Source organism: Dermacentor albipictus, chromosome 3 (assembly GCF_038994185.2).
Source record: "Dermacentor albipictus isolate Rhodes 1998 colony chromosome 3, USDA_Dalb.pri_finalv2, whole genome shotgun sequence".
NCBI lineage: Eukaryota > Metazoa > Arthropoda > Arachnida > Ixodida > Ixodidae > Dermacentor > Dermacentor albipictus.
Window position 1 is genome coordinate 25,056,418 of NC_091823.1, and position 20,166 is coordinate 25,076,583.

Consider the following 20,166-nt stretch of genomic DNA (forward strand, 5'->3'; position numbering starts at 1 on the left):
CGGACAGGGCGCGAACGAGGTCGCTACATTAATCTCGACGGTGCGACGCCTGTTGCATTTCGGAACCTCTCCAGTGAAGCAGCTCGCCGTGCGATATCCGCGCAGTGGTCATACGCCGCTTGGCGACGACGGCTCAAAGCCTCCCGCTCCCGCCCAACGATCAGAGAGGATGGCTCGGCCTCGGTCTCATCCATGGCCAAGCTCGCATTGACTAGGCGAATGCGGCGCTCCTGTTAGCCAGGCACACGGCGAGTCACGTGTGGTCAGGCGGCGACCCAGCTGCGGAGAGAGAATGCGCCAAGCCGGCGGCCGAGGCGGAGCTCGGGGTGGCGAGTCATGTGATGTGTTGCCAAGGCTATGGCGCAGCTGCGGTCAAATGAAGGTCAAATTGCTGGCGACAGCAAAACTCGCCTCGTCGCGGTTAGTAAAGCTTTCGCTTAAAAAAAATCTGGGGTTCTACGTGCTAAAAACACGATACGATCAACTTTAACTACCTGAGTTCCAGATTAACTTTGACTACCTGGGTTCTTAAACGTGCTCCTAAACCTAAATACACTGACATTTTTCTTATGCTTTCTTTCTTTTTTTGTTCCTGTCAAAATGCGGCTTCCACGGCAGGGAATCGAACCTACAACCTTGTGCTTAGCAGCGCAACGCCATAGCCTCTAAGACACCGTGGCGCGTACGGGTGCTCACTATGCATGATTTAACGTGGCAGACAAGGCAGTGCTACATTCCTGCGTGGTTCTAAACACCCCAGCTTTGCTTTCGCCTCCGAGAACAGCGTGAAGAACGCAGCTTTCTGAGGTCGCCTCTCTGTATGGATTGAGGTGAAATACACGCGTCCAGCTGCCTGCACCTGCTCATTTGTGCTGCAGTTTAGGGCTCCAAAAATTTAATTTTGCTGCTTGGTGAGCCTAGTACTTGTTTTCACTGGTAGTGAATTAGCAAGTATTCTAAGGGCCTTGTTTAGATGCCAAACGTCTTTCGTTAGACTCCAGGCGACCTTGCTTACATTCCTAATGCATATTGCTCCACTGCGCGTTTCTCGAAGCCGACAAAGCATTGCCACAATTAAATCTTCTCTTCTTCGAAGCATATAGGGCGAAATAGCATTTTATGCAAGATGCTGCTGACGGTGGCTCTTGTGTGGTATCCGAGACCAAATAAGGCCAACCAAACAAGCGCGAACGAGAGCTGACGCGAGCGACGATAGTACGAAACGAGCAGTCAGGCTGAGACCAGATACGAGTTCGCATCGAGCGGTCGGGCGGGTTCGCATAAAACCAGTTCCCCACGCACACGTCGATGAAGGGACCGTTCTCATTGGTCTCCGCCATTCGCGGCTCGCTTCATTCAGCTGCCGCTCCGCATTCGCTCTTTCATCTTTCGCTGTTGTGCTCGTTCGCTTAGTTACGCCGTCGCCGCCACCACCACCGACACTCATGGCAGGAACGGGCCATTAAGAGCTGCGCTCTAAAAAGAACCAACACTCACAGACACTTCTGCTTACTTTCTGTAACGGAAAATGCGATGTACTTGTACAAGACGGCCCACTTGAATGTTAGCACATTCACTCACCGGCACTCGGCTTGTCTGGCACCCCAAGGCCCTTCTTCCAACGGCATACTCCTGGTACTGGGACAGCACGCACATTATGCAGTAGATCTGTGGAAAACACAGCGGCTTTAAAATAACGGACGTCGCTTTACACAAAGCTGACTTGAAAAGTCGCAGTTTCGCCCGAAACGCGAACATTCGATTGCGATAGAAAATTAGCGGAGATCTATACGAAGTAAGTATAGTAGCTATATCGGCCGTATAAACATGTAAACATGTTTATACTGTAAACTAACTAAATTAACAAGCATGGTGTCACGTGCGCAGGCAAACAAACCCACCTCACTCGATGAGCGTGGACACTCGCTGTCAAAACGCTGGCGTGAGGAAGAGCGGCATCAGCAGTGAGCGAATTCACCTTCGTGCTGTCTCGCTTCAAATGAAAACTAAGTGGCAAGAACACCGCACACACGAAGCTATGAGCCCCTGGCGGACCTAGACTCTACTCATCGCAGATCGCTTTTAAGATTGGGCCCGCGCGGCGGCGCCACACGCAGCAGCCGCCAAAGTAGAACGCCCTCTCCCTCCACCTGGTGCCTCGCGCGCGACGGAAGACGCTGCGCTTCCTCCCTTGCGCGTGCGAGACTGAGCCGACGATGGCGGCTCACCCTCGCACTCTTTTCCCCGCACATACAGCATGCGGCGACCATATTATCGCCCTTGCACTTTACACGGAACATCCCGGCGATGGCGATGGCAGATATGCGCCTGGAGTGTCCTTATAATTGTCATCGCAATAAAAGCGGAATAGGTTATCGCACTGAAAACTCACTGATGTTCTGAATCGTAACTGTGCAATTCGTCTAAAGCGACGTGTTCTTTTATTCTGTACCAACTTTCTTAGCTCACCGCTGTTTGGATATCGCTCAAAATATTATTTTAATTTTTTTTTTCAGAAGCGGACGCTTGAACACAAGGCAGTCGTCTCGCGAGGCGTCGGTGCCCAGCATGCAGATTATCATTTTTTTATTTTGATCTTAAATGCAGAAAAATGCGAAAAACTACTGTACAATTGGCGTTGTAACAGCAGCAGGCCATTAAATGGATAAAAGAATAATAGTATATCGTCACACAATCGTGCACAAAGTAACGAAAAACCAATTCAAATATAACAGAAAAAAAATAAAACTGCAGTCCAAAGCAATATTAAAAGATCGTGCGTGTGCGTGTCACTTTGTCAAAAGGTGTCGCGATTTGATGAAATCTCGATTAATTTTTTTGTATTCCACATATTCCTACAGTGACTACGAAGTATTGAAAATTGTGATAAATAGCGCTCGTTCTTCGCAGTAACATATTTCCTTAATTTTTACTTTTTTACATTCGGCGAAAAGTCTCGCATCGCGACTATGAATGAACTCGTGAAACCTACATATTTTCTCGCTTATTATTGTGTAAAGTTGGTTGCTCATCCAGGACTTCCGAAACTTTTTGGGGGTAACTGCATTTCCCTCTTGCTAAAGGTAAGGTATCATCATGCGCAAACTTCGCTACCAAGTGTTTTATCGAATGATGCGAGTAAAAGTTTCATATTTCTGCGGAAGCTGAGAGAAAATAAAGTTATGGTAGGTATAAAATCTTCATATTTAGATGTGCTAATGCAAAGAATAGGCGAATCCCTTGCCCCTTGGCAAACGGTGAACGCGAAGTTTCTTCGACGCATTCAATCGCGCTCTCAACAAAACGCTGTTGATCTCGCGGTGCGGGTAGAGCAGAGTGTGTGGGTGCATGTGTGAGCTGATAAATACGGGCACTCGGTGTATGCTATGTGGGCCTTGATTTCACGTGTATAGCAGCGACGCAGTCGCATATGAAGACAGTATGCCGTTGCTTCGCCACGGAGCTTCCCGCACCCGGACCAGAAAGGGGAAACAAATACAGCGACAAAACAAACGAAAAGCGGAAACCGAGCTTTCTTTTTCATTGTATTTCTCTTTATTTGCATTTGTCGCGAGGCTTACGATCGTAAAACCACATTGCGTGCACAGAAACTCCCCTTAGGGCGTTGTCACTCACGCGTTAGTGTATGGGCGGTGAACTTTCAACCAGCCCTTTGTGCTTGCGGAGCAGCAACATCCTAACTGTGAGCAACCTTAAAAACACATTTCTTTTAACCGTAGTTCTGGCACTACCGCGATGGCGTGGATAAATGGAATATCCCTGAGCATGGTGGTACGGCTTCTCCTTAGCATCTGGTATAGCGCCGCAAAATGCGGTCGCGAGAAGAAACGACAGGCGGCCCATTGCATGTGAATGCAGATGACAAAGAAGAAAGACTCATCAAAATAGCGCACTGGGTGAATGGACGGGTATTTATTGTTAGAAAAGGCGCGTTGACCGACAAAGACGACCGCAGAACACGAGACGTGCTCTCGGTCCCGTGTTGTGCTGTCGTCTTTGGCTGTTCGCGCGTTTCTTAACAATGAAGGAAAACTGGTGAATAGACGGTAACTTAGGGCTTAAACAAAGGTTCGGCTTTATCAGGCTGACTGGCGACACTTTGGTTGACATCACGGCCGTCGTATAGCCACCAAGATAGACAGCCCGGCTTGTACGCCACGCACTGTGCAAGCTGATGCAATTTCACAGACTCCCGCAGAATGAAAAAGATCTACGCGTTTTCTTGTGCCACTAGCCGGATTTTTGAATTCTGAGTATAAAAACGCGTCGCACTGAACAATTTTATAAAAAAAGCACTTCAGCCTTGATCGCGTGCGAAACACATTCAATTTATCTTCGTTGTTGCGTGCATGACTGGTATACGTGCAGTATGCCTGGTGTCATTTTGTGCAGCGCGCCAAAGCTCTACTCTCGTTCTGCGCGGGAATTCAGAAGCGATAAGCGAGAAATCAAGACCAACAGCAGGAGTCGGGATTTATGAGATTAAAATGCCCCAATATAAACGGAAGTAACGCAAGATTTCTCGACTGCTTGAAGCGACGGATGGGGGAACAAAGCCTCGAGGGCGGCGCTTACTTGGAACGCCTACAAAATAGCATTTCTTTCTCGCCCTACAAATTATATTGCGCAGAAAACTCTCGCAGAAAGTCAATCTCGCAGAAAGCCACGCCAGTTCTCGAAGAAACTGCTCACGGGACCATGGACACGGAGGCGTTGAAACCTGAAAGAGGCGTGTAATGCACGAAGCCGTGCGCTGAGAACTTCTACTGCGGCAAGAAGAAAAATAAATAAAGCGACAACGTTAACAAGAAGCAGAAGCGGCGCTTTATTCTTTTTTTTTCGTTTTGCAGCTGTCGCGAGGCTTACGATCATAAAACCGCATTGCGTCCACAAAAATTCCCCTTAGGGCATTTTCTCCCACGCATTAGTGTAACCTTTTCTTTATTATTAAACTTGAGCGCTGAACTTTCAACCAGCCCTTTGTGCCTGCAGAGCAGTAAAATCCTAGCTGTGAGCAAACTGCAAAGCACATGTTCTCTTTCTTTTTTTTTTTGTAGTCCTGGCACCACCGTTTTATAGCTTGGCCAAATGGAACATCCCTGAGCTGGTGGCGGGGCTTCTCCTTAGTATCCGGTATAGGGAAGCAAAACACGGACGCGAGCAGGACTCACACAAGGACTCACACAAGCGCTTAGTGGTCATGCGATCCATAGTGGTCATGAGATAGGAGAAATGTCACGCGTGCGCTGTGCCGGTTAATGGACCCTCGGCTGCGTCAAAGGTTAGAGAATATTTACGCTGAGAAAGAAAGAAAGAAAGAAAGAAAGAAAGAAAGAAAGAAAGAAAGAAAGAAAGAAAGAAAGAAAGAAAGAGAAAGTCCGCATGTACGCATAGTCTGCGAAAAAGTCATCTCCGAAGGGTAACCCACTCTGGAAGCACTTCGAGCGATGTCCCTACGGCGGAACTAAGCAAATCGTAAGGCCACCGGAAAAGTCGAACCCGAGCACTTGGCGTACCGCCAACGACCGGCTTCCGTTTAAGGCCGATAGCAGAACGATTGGCCAGTGAAAACTGTTTGCGGCTTTGTTCCTCCATTCCCTCTTCGTTGGGACTGTTCTCTTAAATTCAATTGCACTGCATCTTTTCCTAAAAGCACGAGCCTGTGAATATGGGATATGTATGACAGCTCCGGAAACAAAATGGCTCGTTTACTCGACACCTTCGTCTGAGACTACACGGGTTCTCTGGTAACAGCCATAACACAACACAAAAGAGTTTCTACAAAGGGATATTGGCTTTTGCTCGGCTGGCAACAGGGTGGAATGACAAGCATTTGTCTGTGCTGTTTATTTCTTTTTTTCCCCTTGACTTAGTGAACACAGTGTTTCGGAAAAAGACAGCCCGTTGTTACTAAAGTTTGTTGTTTGATGGTACCTTTTTTTTTACTTCCTTGCTTGCTTGCTTCTCAATGTCTTTATGCTCAACAGGCAATCTCCTAAGTGGCCCACTCGGCTGGCGAGAGCTTGCCTGCGAACTTCACCATCGGTCGCGTTTGAGCGAGAAACCATGATGGCGGAACAGGAAATCTTAGTGTCGCGATCATTCGCGCAATTAGACAGAAATCCAGTTATGAGATAATGGTGAAAGCAACGTACCCGCCTATACAGGAGTGTTTAGACACACATAATCTTATGGTTTAACGGAGAGCTATAGGCGATACCCAATCTTGCCTATAGTATTGGGCCACTGCACGTCCGTTTAAAAGTCGCCGAAAAGTGTCAGTCTGATGCTGTTCGTTTTCAATGACTTAGATATAAATCTTGCGTATGAACAGATGTCCCATATCTTTCAAATAAGAATGTAAAGAACACGTAGTAGCCATTTGGGCTTGCACGGTTAACGACACATAAAAGGACAGACCGATGGGATATTTGGCATTGCAAAATCTCTTTCTGCCGTCTAATGCGCCCCGTTTGCGTAATACACATCGATAAAGGCAACATAATGTTTGCGTATATTTTTGCAACACTCTTGCACTTGGTTTTTGCATATATTGTAGTCCTTTGTGAGGAAAAATGCTTGTACAACTCTCCATATTTCGTATCTCGTTTAGTATATTGAGTTCAGGCAGGCATCAAGGACATGGCCGCGTTGAACACGATCAACAACTAAACCACATTTGCATTACTACGTATAGTAATTATAAGTACAGTTTGCCCCAGCTAACGTTAGCCAAGCTGTTCAAGGAAAAAAAATTAAAGAGCATGATGCAAGACACGATTATAAGATCTACTGTGTTCGGTCGTCAGATAAGTCTTAAAATCACATCTTGCGCCGTGTTCTTTTTTACCCCCCCCCCCCCCCCACTTCTCTTTTATTTTATTTTCTATTTGACCAGCTTGACTGACGTTAAGCGGGATACCCTAGGTAGACCTAAACACACTTTTGCTGGCCATAGTTTATTGAGAGTTGGGTCAATATCTGGCTGTCACTTCCTTTCCAGGTGATTTACAGTTCTTCGTGCCGCATTAGGGCCGGCATGCTCTGGTTGCTCTCACAAGAGCAGCGAGAGGGCAGATAAGGTCTGCCTCGCCCTTTTCTCTGAGTGGGGATCGAGGCAAAGAAGCGATGATTGCTCGCTAAGACAAGGTAGTACATGCGCCTTCGCGGAGTCGATAAAAAGGAGAAAAAGAAAGGAAGGAAGAGATGGGAAGGCAAGTTTGCGATCTGGTGAAAGTCACGCGAGCCTTTTGTGAAACTTATTTATTTCGTGTTGTAGGCGTGCCGATTCTTATACTTGCGTTAACGGATTCGGAGAAATCCGGTGTAAGATATCGGGGAGAAGTACTCAAAGGACCGGGGGAAAAGAACATTGCTCTCTCTTTATCTCTGAGATAAAACTTACGCGGAGAACGAACTTTGGCGGGGTTATCTGCTAGCTTTATTGAGATAAAGTGCAGGAGGAATATCACCATTGCTTTCCTCCTTCACGTAACTTCATTAAAGCAAAACGTTTGATTCACCTTACAAATCGGAGATAATAACTGATTCACGTGTAGAGAATATCTTGTGGTGTACATCTTTTAATTCATGGTAAATATCTAAGATAACAGCAATAGGTTACTTCTCAAATTTTATGAACCTCGCCCAAGAGTATAAGATATACAATGCTGTGAGAAAATACCTGAACGCCATGTTTTTGAAAAGAGAATGCTGAAACCTCTTCCTGACAAACCAGTATTGCATTCCAGAATCAAGACATAAGCGACGAAAAAAAGACGTAAGACGAAAACATCAAGCACGCAAGACACGTTCTCGTTCTCGTCTTAAGTTGTTTTCAGCGCTAGTTCGACAAGTCTTAATTCTGAAATACGTGCACACCAGCTAGCGCTACGGTCTTCTCCAACAGTGAATTAACGAATAATGATTGAATGAACGTTCTAAGATCTAATTATTACAAGCTTTTAAATAAAAGATCAGAAGAATCAAAGCTGCATTTTTTAAATATCTGTCCCTGTAAAACTTGCGAAAATCACAGCACCAAGAAATGCAGCTGTAGTCAGCGAGCAGCCGAGAGAAGAAACTTGGGCTGCTCTTATCGAACGAAGCGGGTAACCTAATGCTCGAGCTATAGCGATTAGCGAGCAGTCAATTACCGAGTGTTCAGCCCTTAGCGTCATTAAGTGAAGTGCACGAGGTCTCGTCAATCCCATGGCATTTTAAAATATGCAAAGGTTGAACTTTCACCACAAAGGTTTCCCACAAAGATAAACAGTGTTATCTCAAGAGCAAAGTGGTTTGCTTTCCCAAGCAAGAAAAAAAAAAAGGCCTTTTCGCAACAGTTTTATTGTCATTTCAATCTATTATCTTTAGTTATTTATTTTCTTCTGTATGTTTCTCAGACAGAAAGCGAGGTAGCCCTCTGCAAAACAAAAAAAAGAAGAAAAAGAAAGACGCTCGTCTTATGCAATTTGCAAGACTTCCAGAACAATGACAGCTGCTTTAACCTGAACACTGGTCCCTTCGAGTTCACTAAATCTTCTTTGCTTGCGCTCGGCACAGGCAGAGAGATTGGTCACCGGAAGCGACCCGAGTCGCACTGTTGGTCGATTACAAACGAGTGTATAGCGTTCACTTTCTCCTAAGCACGAGCGGTGCGTCGTACGAGACTGTTAACCTAGGAATACGTGCTTCGCATTCGAAGCTCTAATGGGCGCGCACGACACCGCCGACGCTATGGCAACGCGTGCAGTGCGATTGAAGCAGCTGTCGTGCTTCATCGGTGGCGTGACGTGCTGGCACGCAGTTGGACCGGGAATCGAATCCTTAGGAGAGGTGGCATGTGTTTTTTTTTTCAGACTGAAGCCAATATTGGTGGTCATCCTAGTGCCGCATGTTATTTCGAGCAATGTAAAATATTGTGCCGACAACTGCTGTAAAAGAAAAAGAGAGAAATCAAGCAGAAGAAAGTCCGCGAGGTAGACTAGACGAGCATCCGGTTTGTTGCCCTACACTGGGGGTAATGGAAAGGGAAACAGAAAGCAGAAAAGAGGGAAAGTGAACACCGCGTGTGGACGCTGCACTGTGTGCAGTGAAGCGCCGTGACATCAAAACGAAGTCAAACAGCTGGAGACGCAAGTTGAAGTCAAAATTGCACAAGAAAATATGGTCACATAGAAACACATGCACTAGTCTCGTGTACGGGAAATGTTTCTAATACCTGACGCACTCAGAAACCATTAACCTAATTTAGAGAAAGAAGAGCCGCTCTCCAAATTGTCAGTATTTTCCTATGCTTCATTACGCCATCGTTTTTTTTTTTTAAGGAGTACTCGATCTTCTGCTTTCGTGTCTGGTCCTGAAAACTGAAGATTTATCCGCGGCTGATATCATCCTTAAACATATGAATAAGGACGGTTGATTTTACACCTGTTAATATTTGTTTTTAGAGTGACAAGCTTTTTGTAACGATATTTCAATCACGAATACAAGTACTTTGCTCTAATATTTTAAAAATCCTCCAAGGACTGGTACTATTGATATTATCAAATATTTTGATTGCTGAGAAATCTATGAGAATATTAAGCGTATAGTACTGGGAATTTGGTTATGTAAAAGGAAGGAACATTTTTATTTAATAAATTTTTTAGCTTTAAGCTTTAATTTTTAATTTTAAGCAGAGACAGAAATAAAAATGGAATGAAAGGAGCATTCATACAGCTGCATTAGTGGCAAACATGTGGTAGTGCAATGAGAAATAATTACTCAAAATATTAATAAGGAAAGAGAGAAGAGCTTTAATGAATGGAAAGAAAAATGAGTTGGTCGAAAGAGCGCGTCCCTGGCGTTCTACTAGGAAAAGGGGAAATGGAGAGAAAGATCGTAGGTGACGATGCAATAGAAATGTGAACGGTATTAACGATATTTAATTAAGAACTGTGTCCCTAGCACCAAGTGTTAAACATGTGTTAAGCTGCTTTTCGTTGTGTTATAGACCTCGAGTGCCCTTACCTGTACTTGAGCGTCCGCTTTCGTTAAAATTTTCATTTATTGCTCAGCGTCTGTGTCTTATGCTTGGGGTGACTTTTTTTTTCAGTAAGGATAATCCCGTGGGTTTTTCGTGAACTTCCCTAATGCCTAACGAGCAAATAGCAAGGTATAAGCAGTGTTCCGGTCTATTTCTCATACATAAAGAAAAACGAGGACATAATAAGCACGTAGTTAGGACATACTTTCGGCCGGCAATACATAATGCGCATAACTGAGAAAATACGCCAAAACTGTTTTCAGAACACCACGTGAACACAGGCCACTGCATAGACTGAGAATCGGCATCCATTATCGCCACAGAGAAGAAACTGCCAGCAAGACTAATGCTTGAATCACTGCACATTCAGACGACGCAACATGCGATAAACAGGACACGTGGGAATCTGCCGGAAATCTACACACACGCACTGCGCCATCTATCTCATATTTAAACAAGAGCCACTGTGTTTGCTTTTATGTGATCGAGGGTCCCGTACGGGACCCGAAACGTCAAGTTTTATTTTCCTATACATGTCTTTCCATTGGCGAGTGTTCGTTTTATTTCATTATGCTCATTCCTCGCCAGACGGGTTTCCGTCGAACTCTAGATTATGAGTACCAGAAGGTATAGGCTTAAGCAAGAACAGTGATATACGCAGAACTGTTATATAAATTGGAATAAATATTTTGCTGCCGACTAAGTTTACCTGAAGTTTCGCACGTGGTACGAATTTAGTGGGGAATCATTTCACATAGTCTAGCGCAACAGTGTCGTGACTACTTACGTTCACGGAACATAAGGTGTAGTCGACGACGTACATGGCCACGACGAAACCGTCGACTCTCTGAAAGAGAGGGAAGTTGTTAAAACTGGTCTACGCAAGATCTGAGGCCCGAAAGCACTTCACTGCTACTAGTAAACATTTCAGCCAGAAGACTGAATAAAGTTTCGAACGTGGCGTGGCACGAAGATACGCGATCCGAAGTTTGAACTTTGAACCTAACTTGCCTTGGTGGACAACAACGAGCGCACAAAGAAACCTTTCAAGAAAACGTACAAGTAGGACTTGTTGGTTATAGTTAATACGGATCAAAAAAAAAATCTGGAACGTTTTCATGGAAGAAATGGCATACACACAAAAGAAAGACGAGACATAAGACTGGAAAGAAGGGATTTGTCCCGTCGTCTTATGGTAAGTGTCGCCTTTTTTTTGTGTGTGTGTTTCATTTATTCCAAGAAACCGTTCCCGATTTTTCTTTTTTTTTTACCCGTATTATCTACAACCAACAAGTCTTACTTGTACGTTTGCTTGAATGTTTTCTTTGTGCGCTCGTTGCTGCCCACCAAGGCAAGTTAGGTTCAAAAACGACGGGACACCTCCCATATTTCCGGTCCTATGTCTCGCCTTTCTTTCATGTGCGCGCCATTTATTCCAAGTAAACGCGGCAATTTTTTTTTGTTTTCGAACAGAGAGGGTAAAGAGGAATTGCTGAAGCGAGCAAAGCAACTAGTGAAGGTGCTTACGAGATCAGCAATGAAGTAGAGCGAGAGAACGATGTCGAGAAGAGTCGTCATGGAAACGATTGCCAGCCACGGGATCAAGAGCAGCCGGTTGTCCTGCATGAGAGACAGTGGTGTAAACGCGAAAATCAACCGCAGGTAGCAGAGAGAGGTTCTCGAGAATGAAGAAACGTCTTCACGGTCCTTGCAAGTATCTTAAAAAAGAAAAGAATGAAACAACTTTGCAACAGAAACCCGAAATCAGAATTGGACGTGAGAGATATAGAAGCAACATAAATTAAGCAGATCCCAAGCGCTGCGGGAATTACTGTTACACGACAGCAACACAGGAATAGAATTAACAAGTGATTTCACTGTTGCAATGACTTGCTGGCGCGAAGCTCGCAGTGTATTACCACAACTGGAAGCCCACCATCCAGTACATGCAAACCTCCAGTATAGCAAGAGCAATGGCTCGCTCGACACCACCTTTTCAAGAAGAGGTGAAGGAGGCTTAAATAGATCAGCGTAATTCCCGCGGTATGAAGTCCCGGATGGCTGAGACACGGCACAGCCGGCCACCGCCAAGAGCAAGAAATTCTTGGACCGTGAACACAACGGACGTGTGCGTTAAAAGCAGCCAGAGCGCCACTTCTCTCCCTGCCGTCTACGGACCTCCGAGATACACGGCAATAGTCCCGTGCGCCGATTCAACATTGCGCGTCAATTCCCATTTATATACAAGTCTTTCTCCCTTCCCATCTTTTTAATGTTTCCTTTCCCTGCAGGATAGCAAACAGTGATTTTCCTTCTTAATCACCCCGCCTTTCCTTTCTCTTTCTCTCTCTTTCTCACTCACTGTTGTGCGAAGCATTTTGCAGGTAGCTGGCTAGCCATCACCGTTTGGAGTCGCACATATCGTTACGAGGTCGACCAAAGCGTTTGTCTAAAGCGAGCAGTTGTGTGTGTCCCGCGTGGTCACGTGAGCGCGTGTGTGACGACAGTAGCACGACGACGACGACGACGCTGTCGACGATCGTAATAGATAGCGACGGAATGATCCTTACTACGGCCGGTCGACTCGAGTTTACGACGCACCGATTGTTGGGTCCTACGTAGGTATAGCCAATGAGCGTAAGCAAGGGGAACACGGATTGTGACGTCATCGGCGCCAAAGTGTTGTACAATCGTATGAACCTATGTCTAGTCATGTGGTTTATGTTATAACGACGATGGGCATATGTACTCAATGCCAAATAACTTTTGGAATAAATGTGCCCCTAGAGCCACAAAGTAAAAAAAGAAAAAGCGATAACTTGCGTTCTCGTGCTCCTGCTTGCGTTCTCGTGCTCGAGCTCCTGCTTTCATACATTTAGTCATGCCCTTAAGCAGTTTTATATGTATAACCAAGCTTACGTCATTCATTACACTACATCTGCCATTTGTATGCATTGACAGCTTTTTTTTTTTATGCACTATAGGCTTGCATACAGACAATTTGTTTTCTTTCATTTTATTTTTCTATGTTGCACTTCCGCGATTTTGTTTGTTTCTTTTAGTTAGCTTCCTCTTCTTTAATACATCTCTCTATTGTTATTATTACCCGAGGGTCCCGTTGCAGTCTTTGACTTTGGGACCCTCGTCTGTATATTGTCTCTTACCAATTCGTTGTATTAAAAAAAATTGAAGAAACGTTAAACCCTGTTAGACCCGTCCGATCACGAAGGCAGTGTAATATGTCGCACAGCTTCTACGTAGCGTTAGCTGCTACGAGGAAAGAGCGAATGTGGGTCGATGCTGGAGGCGGTGAAGTCACAAGTTCCCACTAACTTTTGGAATAAATGTGCACATAAAGCCACAAAGTAAAAAAGCGATAACCTGCGTTCTCAGAAGATGGCAACACACCAAAGAGCTCTGATGTCTACATTATGAAAACACCGTTCATGAGATGATTTGATCTGCGTGCTCCATACTCTTATTGTGCCATTGCCTTTCTTCTTCTTCTTTTTTTCTTTTCTGGCGCATGCGCTTTTCGTAAAAGATGCACTGCATGTAACCTGGCATAATGACTCAGCTCATGTAGTAATTTTAATCCTTGTGACTGCTGTTTGTTACTTATATAATGACGCAGAATAAGTAACTTATGCTCCACGAAGTTCGTGCTTTTCATTTCGGGAAAGTACGGAGTAGGCGGGAGATGGAAATGAAAGACGATGAGCAAAACCAGAACACGTTAAAAGCAGGAGCCAAGGTTACGACAAGTGGCCTTGAAAAATACAAGTCCACTTGTCGAAACGTTGGCTCCTGCTTTTACTCTGTTCTCATTTTGCTCATTCTTTTCATTTGCGCGACACATACTTTACGGTGAGAGCGCGCGCATAGTTACATAGAGAAGTTTGAAATACGTTGTCAAAATTGTTCCAATAACCAAACCAAAGGCGCAAATCAGGAAGTTAGCAGTGAAAGAAACTTTTTGGTCGTCCCAGTTCACATGAGATTTGTCAGGCTTAAAAATCACATCCTATTATACATCAAAGGCACGGCTGCTTTGATAATGCCGCCGTTTTAATAGCTGATAATCTGCGATTAGTGGTGGTGCTCCCTAAGCACTCCTCTGTTCCTACGGGCATGAAATGAAGGAAAACAAACCTAAAAGCTGGGTAGCTAGCCTTCTAATTCTTTATTTGTTGCTCTATAATCGCTTAACATGGAATTTTTTGCCTTGCTAGTCGGTGCGACAATACAATCATAACTGCAGGCTTAGTTTGACATCATCGCCCGGAGGTGCTGTTTTATCGTTTATAGGTTATTCCGGCGGCTACGAGATATACGAGGCTACAAGATATATGTATGTTATATGCCACGCCAGGCTATACGGCATGCGCTATATGCGGGTTGTATTGCCACACCATTATATCGCTAACGTTGCTCACACCAGGTCTTACAGGCTTGACAAAATTATTCCTGAGAATTTCGGGCATGGCGGCCCACAAACAAATCTCACAGAACAATACACCGACAGCGCATGCTGTTTATCTTAAATCTTCTGAGACTTAAATATTAAAAGTGCAAAATAATAACAGTTCTAGAACCTGAAAATGATTCAACTTCATTTGCGCGGCTTTTCACTGCGTCCAGGATTGGCCTAGGAAAAAGATTTGACATATACCCGATACGAAATAAAGTCATTAAAAAAAGATATTGCCTTTATTAATACAAATAGATGAGATTGTCCGATGGCAGGTTTCAAACAGAGGACCGATAGCACAACAGCTCGTTTTTACTTTGCTTACGTTTGCTTCAATTCATACTGCCACTGCATCTACGGGTCTTAAACTTTGTGCATTATTCTAACGTGTTGCTATCGCATTCATTGATTCGCCCTGATGGTAAAGCAGTTATAATCTTTCTATCACTTTACAAAGGAGGAATAAACATATGTTCATCTTGATCACATTGAACCTCTTTTGAACATGATCTGTGCAAGTTAGTAGAACACTGGTATCGCTTCCTCTTCGCCATAATCGCTCAAAATACACACAGTGCGATATCCCTCCTAACGTGCGGATTACATAAGCACATGAAAGATCGATTCATAGGTTAGCGTACGTTCATGAGTGTCTGCACGAGTGTTTACATACATGAGTGTCTGGTCTGTCAAATGGGAATATCGGAATAGCCTGTTGTTTCAGAGCCGTTTTAAATTGCAGTTGTCACGTTCTCATTTTACAAGCGAAAAGCCAAATGCGAACGCGCACAACTCGACTGAAATGGTCAAGTTTTTCAGTTATAGCCTAGTAACAGTACCGTGACTATGAAGTAGACGAGAACGATTCTTTTGATGTACGACAGTGGTACTTAGTGCTTGGATCTGCGTTCGATGTGACATCATTTGTTTATTATTTCGCTCAAAATATTACGCATTAGGAAAAGAAGTGAAGAGCCACATGGATGCACATTTTTCGCGAATGAAAAAGACCGTGAAAGTGCGTGAAAATAAAAGTGGTCCGATTTCTTTCATGCGCAAAATGCGAGCATTCGCTTACGAAAGAAGCAATGGCATGAAAGCGTGAAAAAAAAAAATGAACGAAAGGAGATCTCCTCTTTGAGCGCTTACAAAAACATTCCAATAACACATGCGGCGTTTACAATGTACTTTTGCACGCGCTGTAACGGGAAAATGCAATTCAAGGCTGTTAGAAAGAGTATGAACCGACAGATCAGGAACTACCATGCCGATCCACATTACCAGTTAGATTATCGATTGCGCAGAATTCACGCATTATTGTTGCCGTAGTTGCCCGTCACTGGACATATCGCGGCTACTTCGTCGAAAAACATCGCGCAGCGCCATTGGTGTTTGGGGATGTGACTCGATGCGGAGTGCGCATTCCATGTTATATTACTGGAGTGTTCCGTGTAGTGCGCCACCTGTGCGTTACGATTCTCATTGCTTCATTCGTCAAGACTAGACGCTTCCGTTGCCTGCACGGAGAACAAGCTGCGGCACTTAACGACTGTAAAGTAATAAATATGCGTAGGAGAGTAGTACAGGTCCGCAGTGCGCATCATTTCCGAAGAGAGCAAGACAAAACTTTTACGATAAACGAAGATAAGTCCACCTAGAGTATGCTTTTCTAGTCAGCTTTTCTGCACTGGGGGAAGAAGGAAAAGAGAGAGGAAAGTGATTGGTAACGAGGAGAGGGAAAAGGGAAAGCCTAGAGTACGTACTCAAAAGAAAGCAAAGTAAGTGCTAGATGGTCCCAAAACTAGATATATTGTATATCTAGTTATATTGGGTCACGCCAATGACCCAATATAACGTCCGCTGACAATGCACCATAGAGCTGGAAGTGAAAGTCATGCGATGATTTTGATTTCGCTTTCGCTCAAAGTGAGGAACCCGATACAGACGTTTACATAGCGGATAGTTTCTGACTGCATACCGAAGAAACCAGGAAAGCCACGATCTGATTATGAGGCACGCTGTAATGGGGACTCCGGAATAATTTAGTCCACCTGGGGTTCTTTAACGTGCACCTAAATCTCAGTACACGGGTGTTTTCGCATTTCGTCCCCATCGAAATGCGGCCGCCGTGGCCAGGATTCAAACCCGCGACCTCGTGCTTAGCAACCCAAGAGCACAGCCACTAAGCAACCACGGCGAATCTGGCCCGCATAAGTTTGCTCGCGGAGGGACGTATACATAGTGTACAGCGCGTTCGTTAAGTTCATAATATATGTATTGTTCTATATAGATTGTGCAGTGTGCAGTATGTGTGGAGCGGATATGTCTAGTGCGTTTTAATGCGAATCATTGTACAGGAAGCGCTCAACAAAGTCACGAAGGGTCATTTTGAATTTTTCTGTTCACCTTAAAAAAAATCAATTTTCCTTCTACAAATCCCTCAAAATAATGCTACAATATCAAACTAGACCTAGGAATGCCTATATTTTCCAAAAATCATGAGGGTATATGCAGTGGTTAATTAATAAGATATAAAATTACACTCAGTTCTTTGGTCTTGTGAAGTGTGCGAAGTGATAAGCTATCTTGGAAGTTTGAATATAGCCAATCTGTATTATCTGTGTAGTAAGGCTTCATTTAAGGTGAGTAACGTGACCATACGGTAATTTGGAGGTCCTGGGTGTTCTATAGGCACGAAGGCCATATCACCCGAAACTAAGACGCAACTAAGCTCCGCCCAGGCGAGCGCTCATTGGTCCAATGATGGGACACAGGACGCCGCTCGCACCTCTCCACAGCTGCTCCTGCTCTCAGGCTGCAAAGATTCCTCGACTAAAGAGTATGAGCCTTGCTTCTACGTCACACGTCAGAACAGCCAGGGATATATGCACTGCTGCACTAAACTAACGGGAGAAGCAAGAACGTTTAGCTCACATGCGCGCATGTAAGGAGCCACTACATAATGCTTCGCACCCCAATAGTTCCCCTTAAAGGAGTTTAGGCCATATTCTTCTTTCCCTAACCTATTCTTTGACCTCTCGTGCCCAGCTTTCCCTAGAAGCTTCAAGGTCTTGAAGTAGCCACGCCGCCATTCAAACCGGCACACTGGAGATTCCTAAATACTTCTTTCTCTCCCTACATGGAATCCGCGTCAGAGCATAACGTGAAAGCGCTGCTTTGTGTTTCGCTTTCTGGTTCCATACAGGGGTACCCAAACTACCAAACTACACGTAAAGCATTCTCACGAAGGCTCGCTCAAATCACGGCGGTGACGTGGAGACAGCCTTGAGTCTTCGGGAGAGAGAGCACTGTTTAAGCAGTTCTTCGTCCGCTGAATAGTGTCACTGCAAGCATTACTTATTTCGGTAAAAAATGTCAGGCTTAGTAACATATGATGGGAAGCGCCGTCGGTACCCGTGGAAGATAAAATATAATGAGGAGATTAGACGGAAGTTCGCAGTTTGATGAGCGTACGATGAGCTTGAGCGCGATCGTGACAGGACAGGGTTCACTATATAGTTTGGGAGAGGCCTTTGTCCTGAGTAATTGGGGTACGATGCACATGATCACGGCAATGAAAGTAGCAGGTTCCTTGGTCGCTTTTTCCGCTATTAGCTTTCATCGCGCGTCACATCATTATATCCAATTTTCATAGGTAAAGCTAAAGAAATGGCAATATTCCAGCTCAGGAATTATGCGGTGTCTGTGAAACTGGTACCAGAAAACGAACTTCATCTCAATCACAGCGGCGAAATTCAGGCTCTTATGGAAGTCAGAACTTACTAAATATAAGCCCAGCAGGAGAACGCCAGAGAAGATGACGCACAATCCTGAGAATGACAGGAGTAGGAGGATCAGCGTGAACCCAACTGCGCAAAAGAGATCAGTAAAATAAATTCGATTTCATTTTCATCGTGCTTCGTGAACGAGAAAACACATGCGCGCCATATCCACAAAGCTCGGCTTGCTTCACAGTAGTTGTTGACTGATCGAATTTTATGTAGGATAAATTAAACGAATTTGGACATAGATATGTCCTTTTCTTTCTTGTTTTTCAATTCTAAATTAATTAGGATATGTTGTCGCCTTTAACTGGCGCCTTTTCACACAGTGATATCAAAAGTAAATTGCTTCAACGCACTGAAGCTAAATGTGAACACCGAATCACAGAAACACAAAGTCCAGTCACATAAGTACACTAAAATCAGAACACGTAGGAAAACACGGATTAGATTCACACGAAAAACTGCACTGTATAGAACATACATTGGACAGGCGAGCGCACGAGCTGAGACCCGGCTATGTAGCTGCGCGGCCGCAAGCGAGCGCACGAGTTGAGCCTCCGCTTTTGCAACTGTTATGACGTCATATGGTAGCTACGCGGCCGCGCGCGGCGCAGCAAGGAAGAGCGTGGTTGTGCGGCTAGTATGCTTCGCATAAAAAATGGACAAATGTGGTATGCACTTCAACTCACAAGACACGTTACTCCCGTGTCCCCAGCACATCGTCTTTTCAGCACACAGCATTTCGATGCTGGCGTTGCTGGCCGTCGACCAACGGTACATCGCGCTTCGGTTGCAACGCGCGTCTTCATCAGCGTCCACCGCAGCATGATGGTGCGCACCAAGCGTGCAAAGTCCACATCGCACATGGATAGCTGTCCGCGCGAGCTAATCTTCAAGAGCGCTGATAGTCGTGCACTGAGGGAGCCATACGCTGCCGCTACTTTTCACGCGGAAATGTGCGTTGCACGCCGAACACCTCCATACACGTGAGACTTGTGAACGGACGCTAAACGGCTTGTGACCGAGCTCCGGACGCAATTGTAGGCCCTTTACATGCCAATTGTGTACCTGTATATCCTCTCACGATCGTTAGACAAGTGGAGACTTGAGGTATGAGTTAAAGATTACTCGCCTAAATAAATAATATATTCTTAGATATTGATGTACTTAATTACCGAAATTTCTAACGTTATGTAGCCTACATAAAATTGAAATTTCACTGATATGCATAGATGCCTTTCAAATGCAATATTTCGAGCCCGTCATCGTTATTAAGGTCGATTTGTTTTTCGGAGCCGTTTTAATTGTTTAGTTATCTACTTCTCACTGATTTGCGTATTCTACAAAGCTTGGTTTAATTGTTTCAATTCATGCAGGAAGGTCAAGGAAGACAAAAAGAGGTCGGTGCCATCTTTGGAAGCAGCGTGGCAGTGAAGGTCCTTTTTTTTGTTCGAGCAGACTGATTTCGTACATTTAAACGTTTAAGTTTTGCGTGGGAAATATATTTTATGCATTCACGTGCGAACAAAAGCAAAATACGAAGCAACGAAGACAAAAGCAATGTAGGTGCTATTACACTCGTACGTTGTTGTTGTTTTCGTGCCAAGTGGTAAGCTTTGAGCCGGTGATACATCATTGTTCAGCACATGCGTTGATAGCGGTTCATCGCAGGGATACTGCTTGTTCTCTCTCTCTTTCTTTATTGAGGCTTTTAATAACAAATCTATTAAGCTCACGTGATTTCAATAAAGCGTCAGTAGTGAGTCATCGCTCGTGCATGTTCAGTTTGAGCTGTTTCTCACCACGAACATAAACTAACTTGCCCAACATTCAGTCTTGTTAGCAGTACAGTTTCATGAGAA

At 44.6% G+C, this 20,166-nt stretch overlaps 1 protein-coding gene across 1 annotated transcript in view; it reads right to left on the reverse strand.

Annotated features, from left to right (window-relative positions):
* Positions 1-20,166, reverse strand: part of LOC135903919 (uncharacterized) — a 57,823-nt gene that overhangs the window by 15,846 nt on the left and 21,811 nt on the right. Inside the window, exons 3-6 of the mRNA XM_065434387.2 lie at positions 18,303-18,388; positions 11,576-11,668; positions 10,836-10,895; positions 1,582-1,668 (exon numbers count right to left, since the gene is read on the reverse strand). Of these exons, the coding sequence (XP_065290459.1) occupies positions 1,582-1,668; positions 10,836-10,895; positions 11,576-11,668; positions 18,303-18,388 (326 nt within the window). The remainder of the gene's footprint in view (positions 1-1,581; positions 1,669-10,835; positions 10,896-11,575; positions 11,669-18,302; positions 18,389-20,166) is intronic.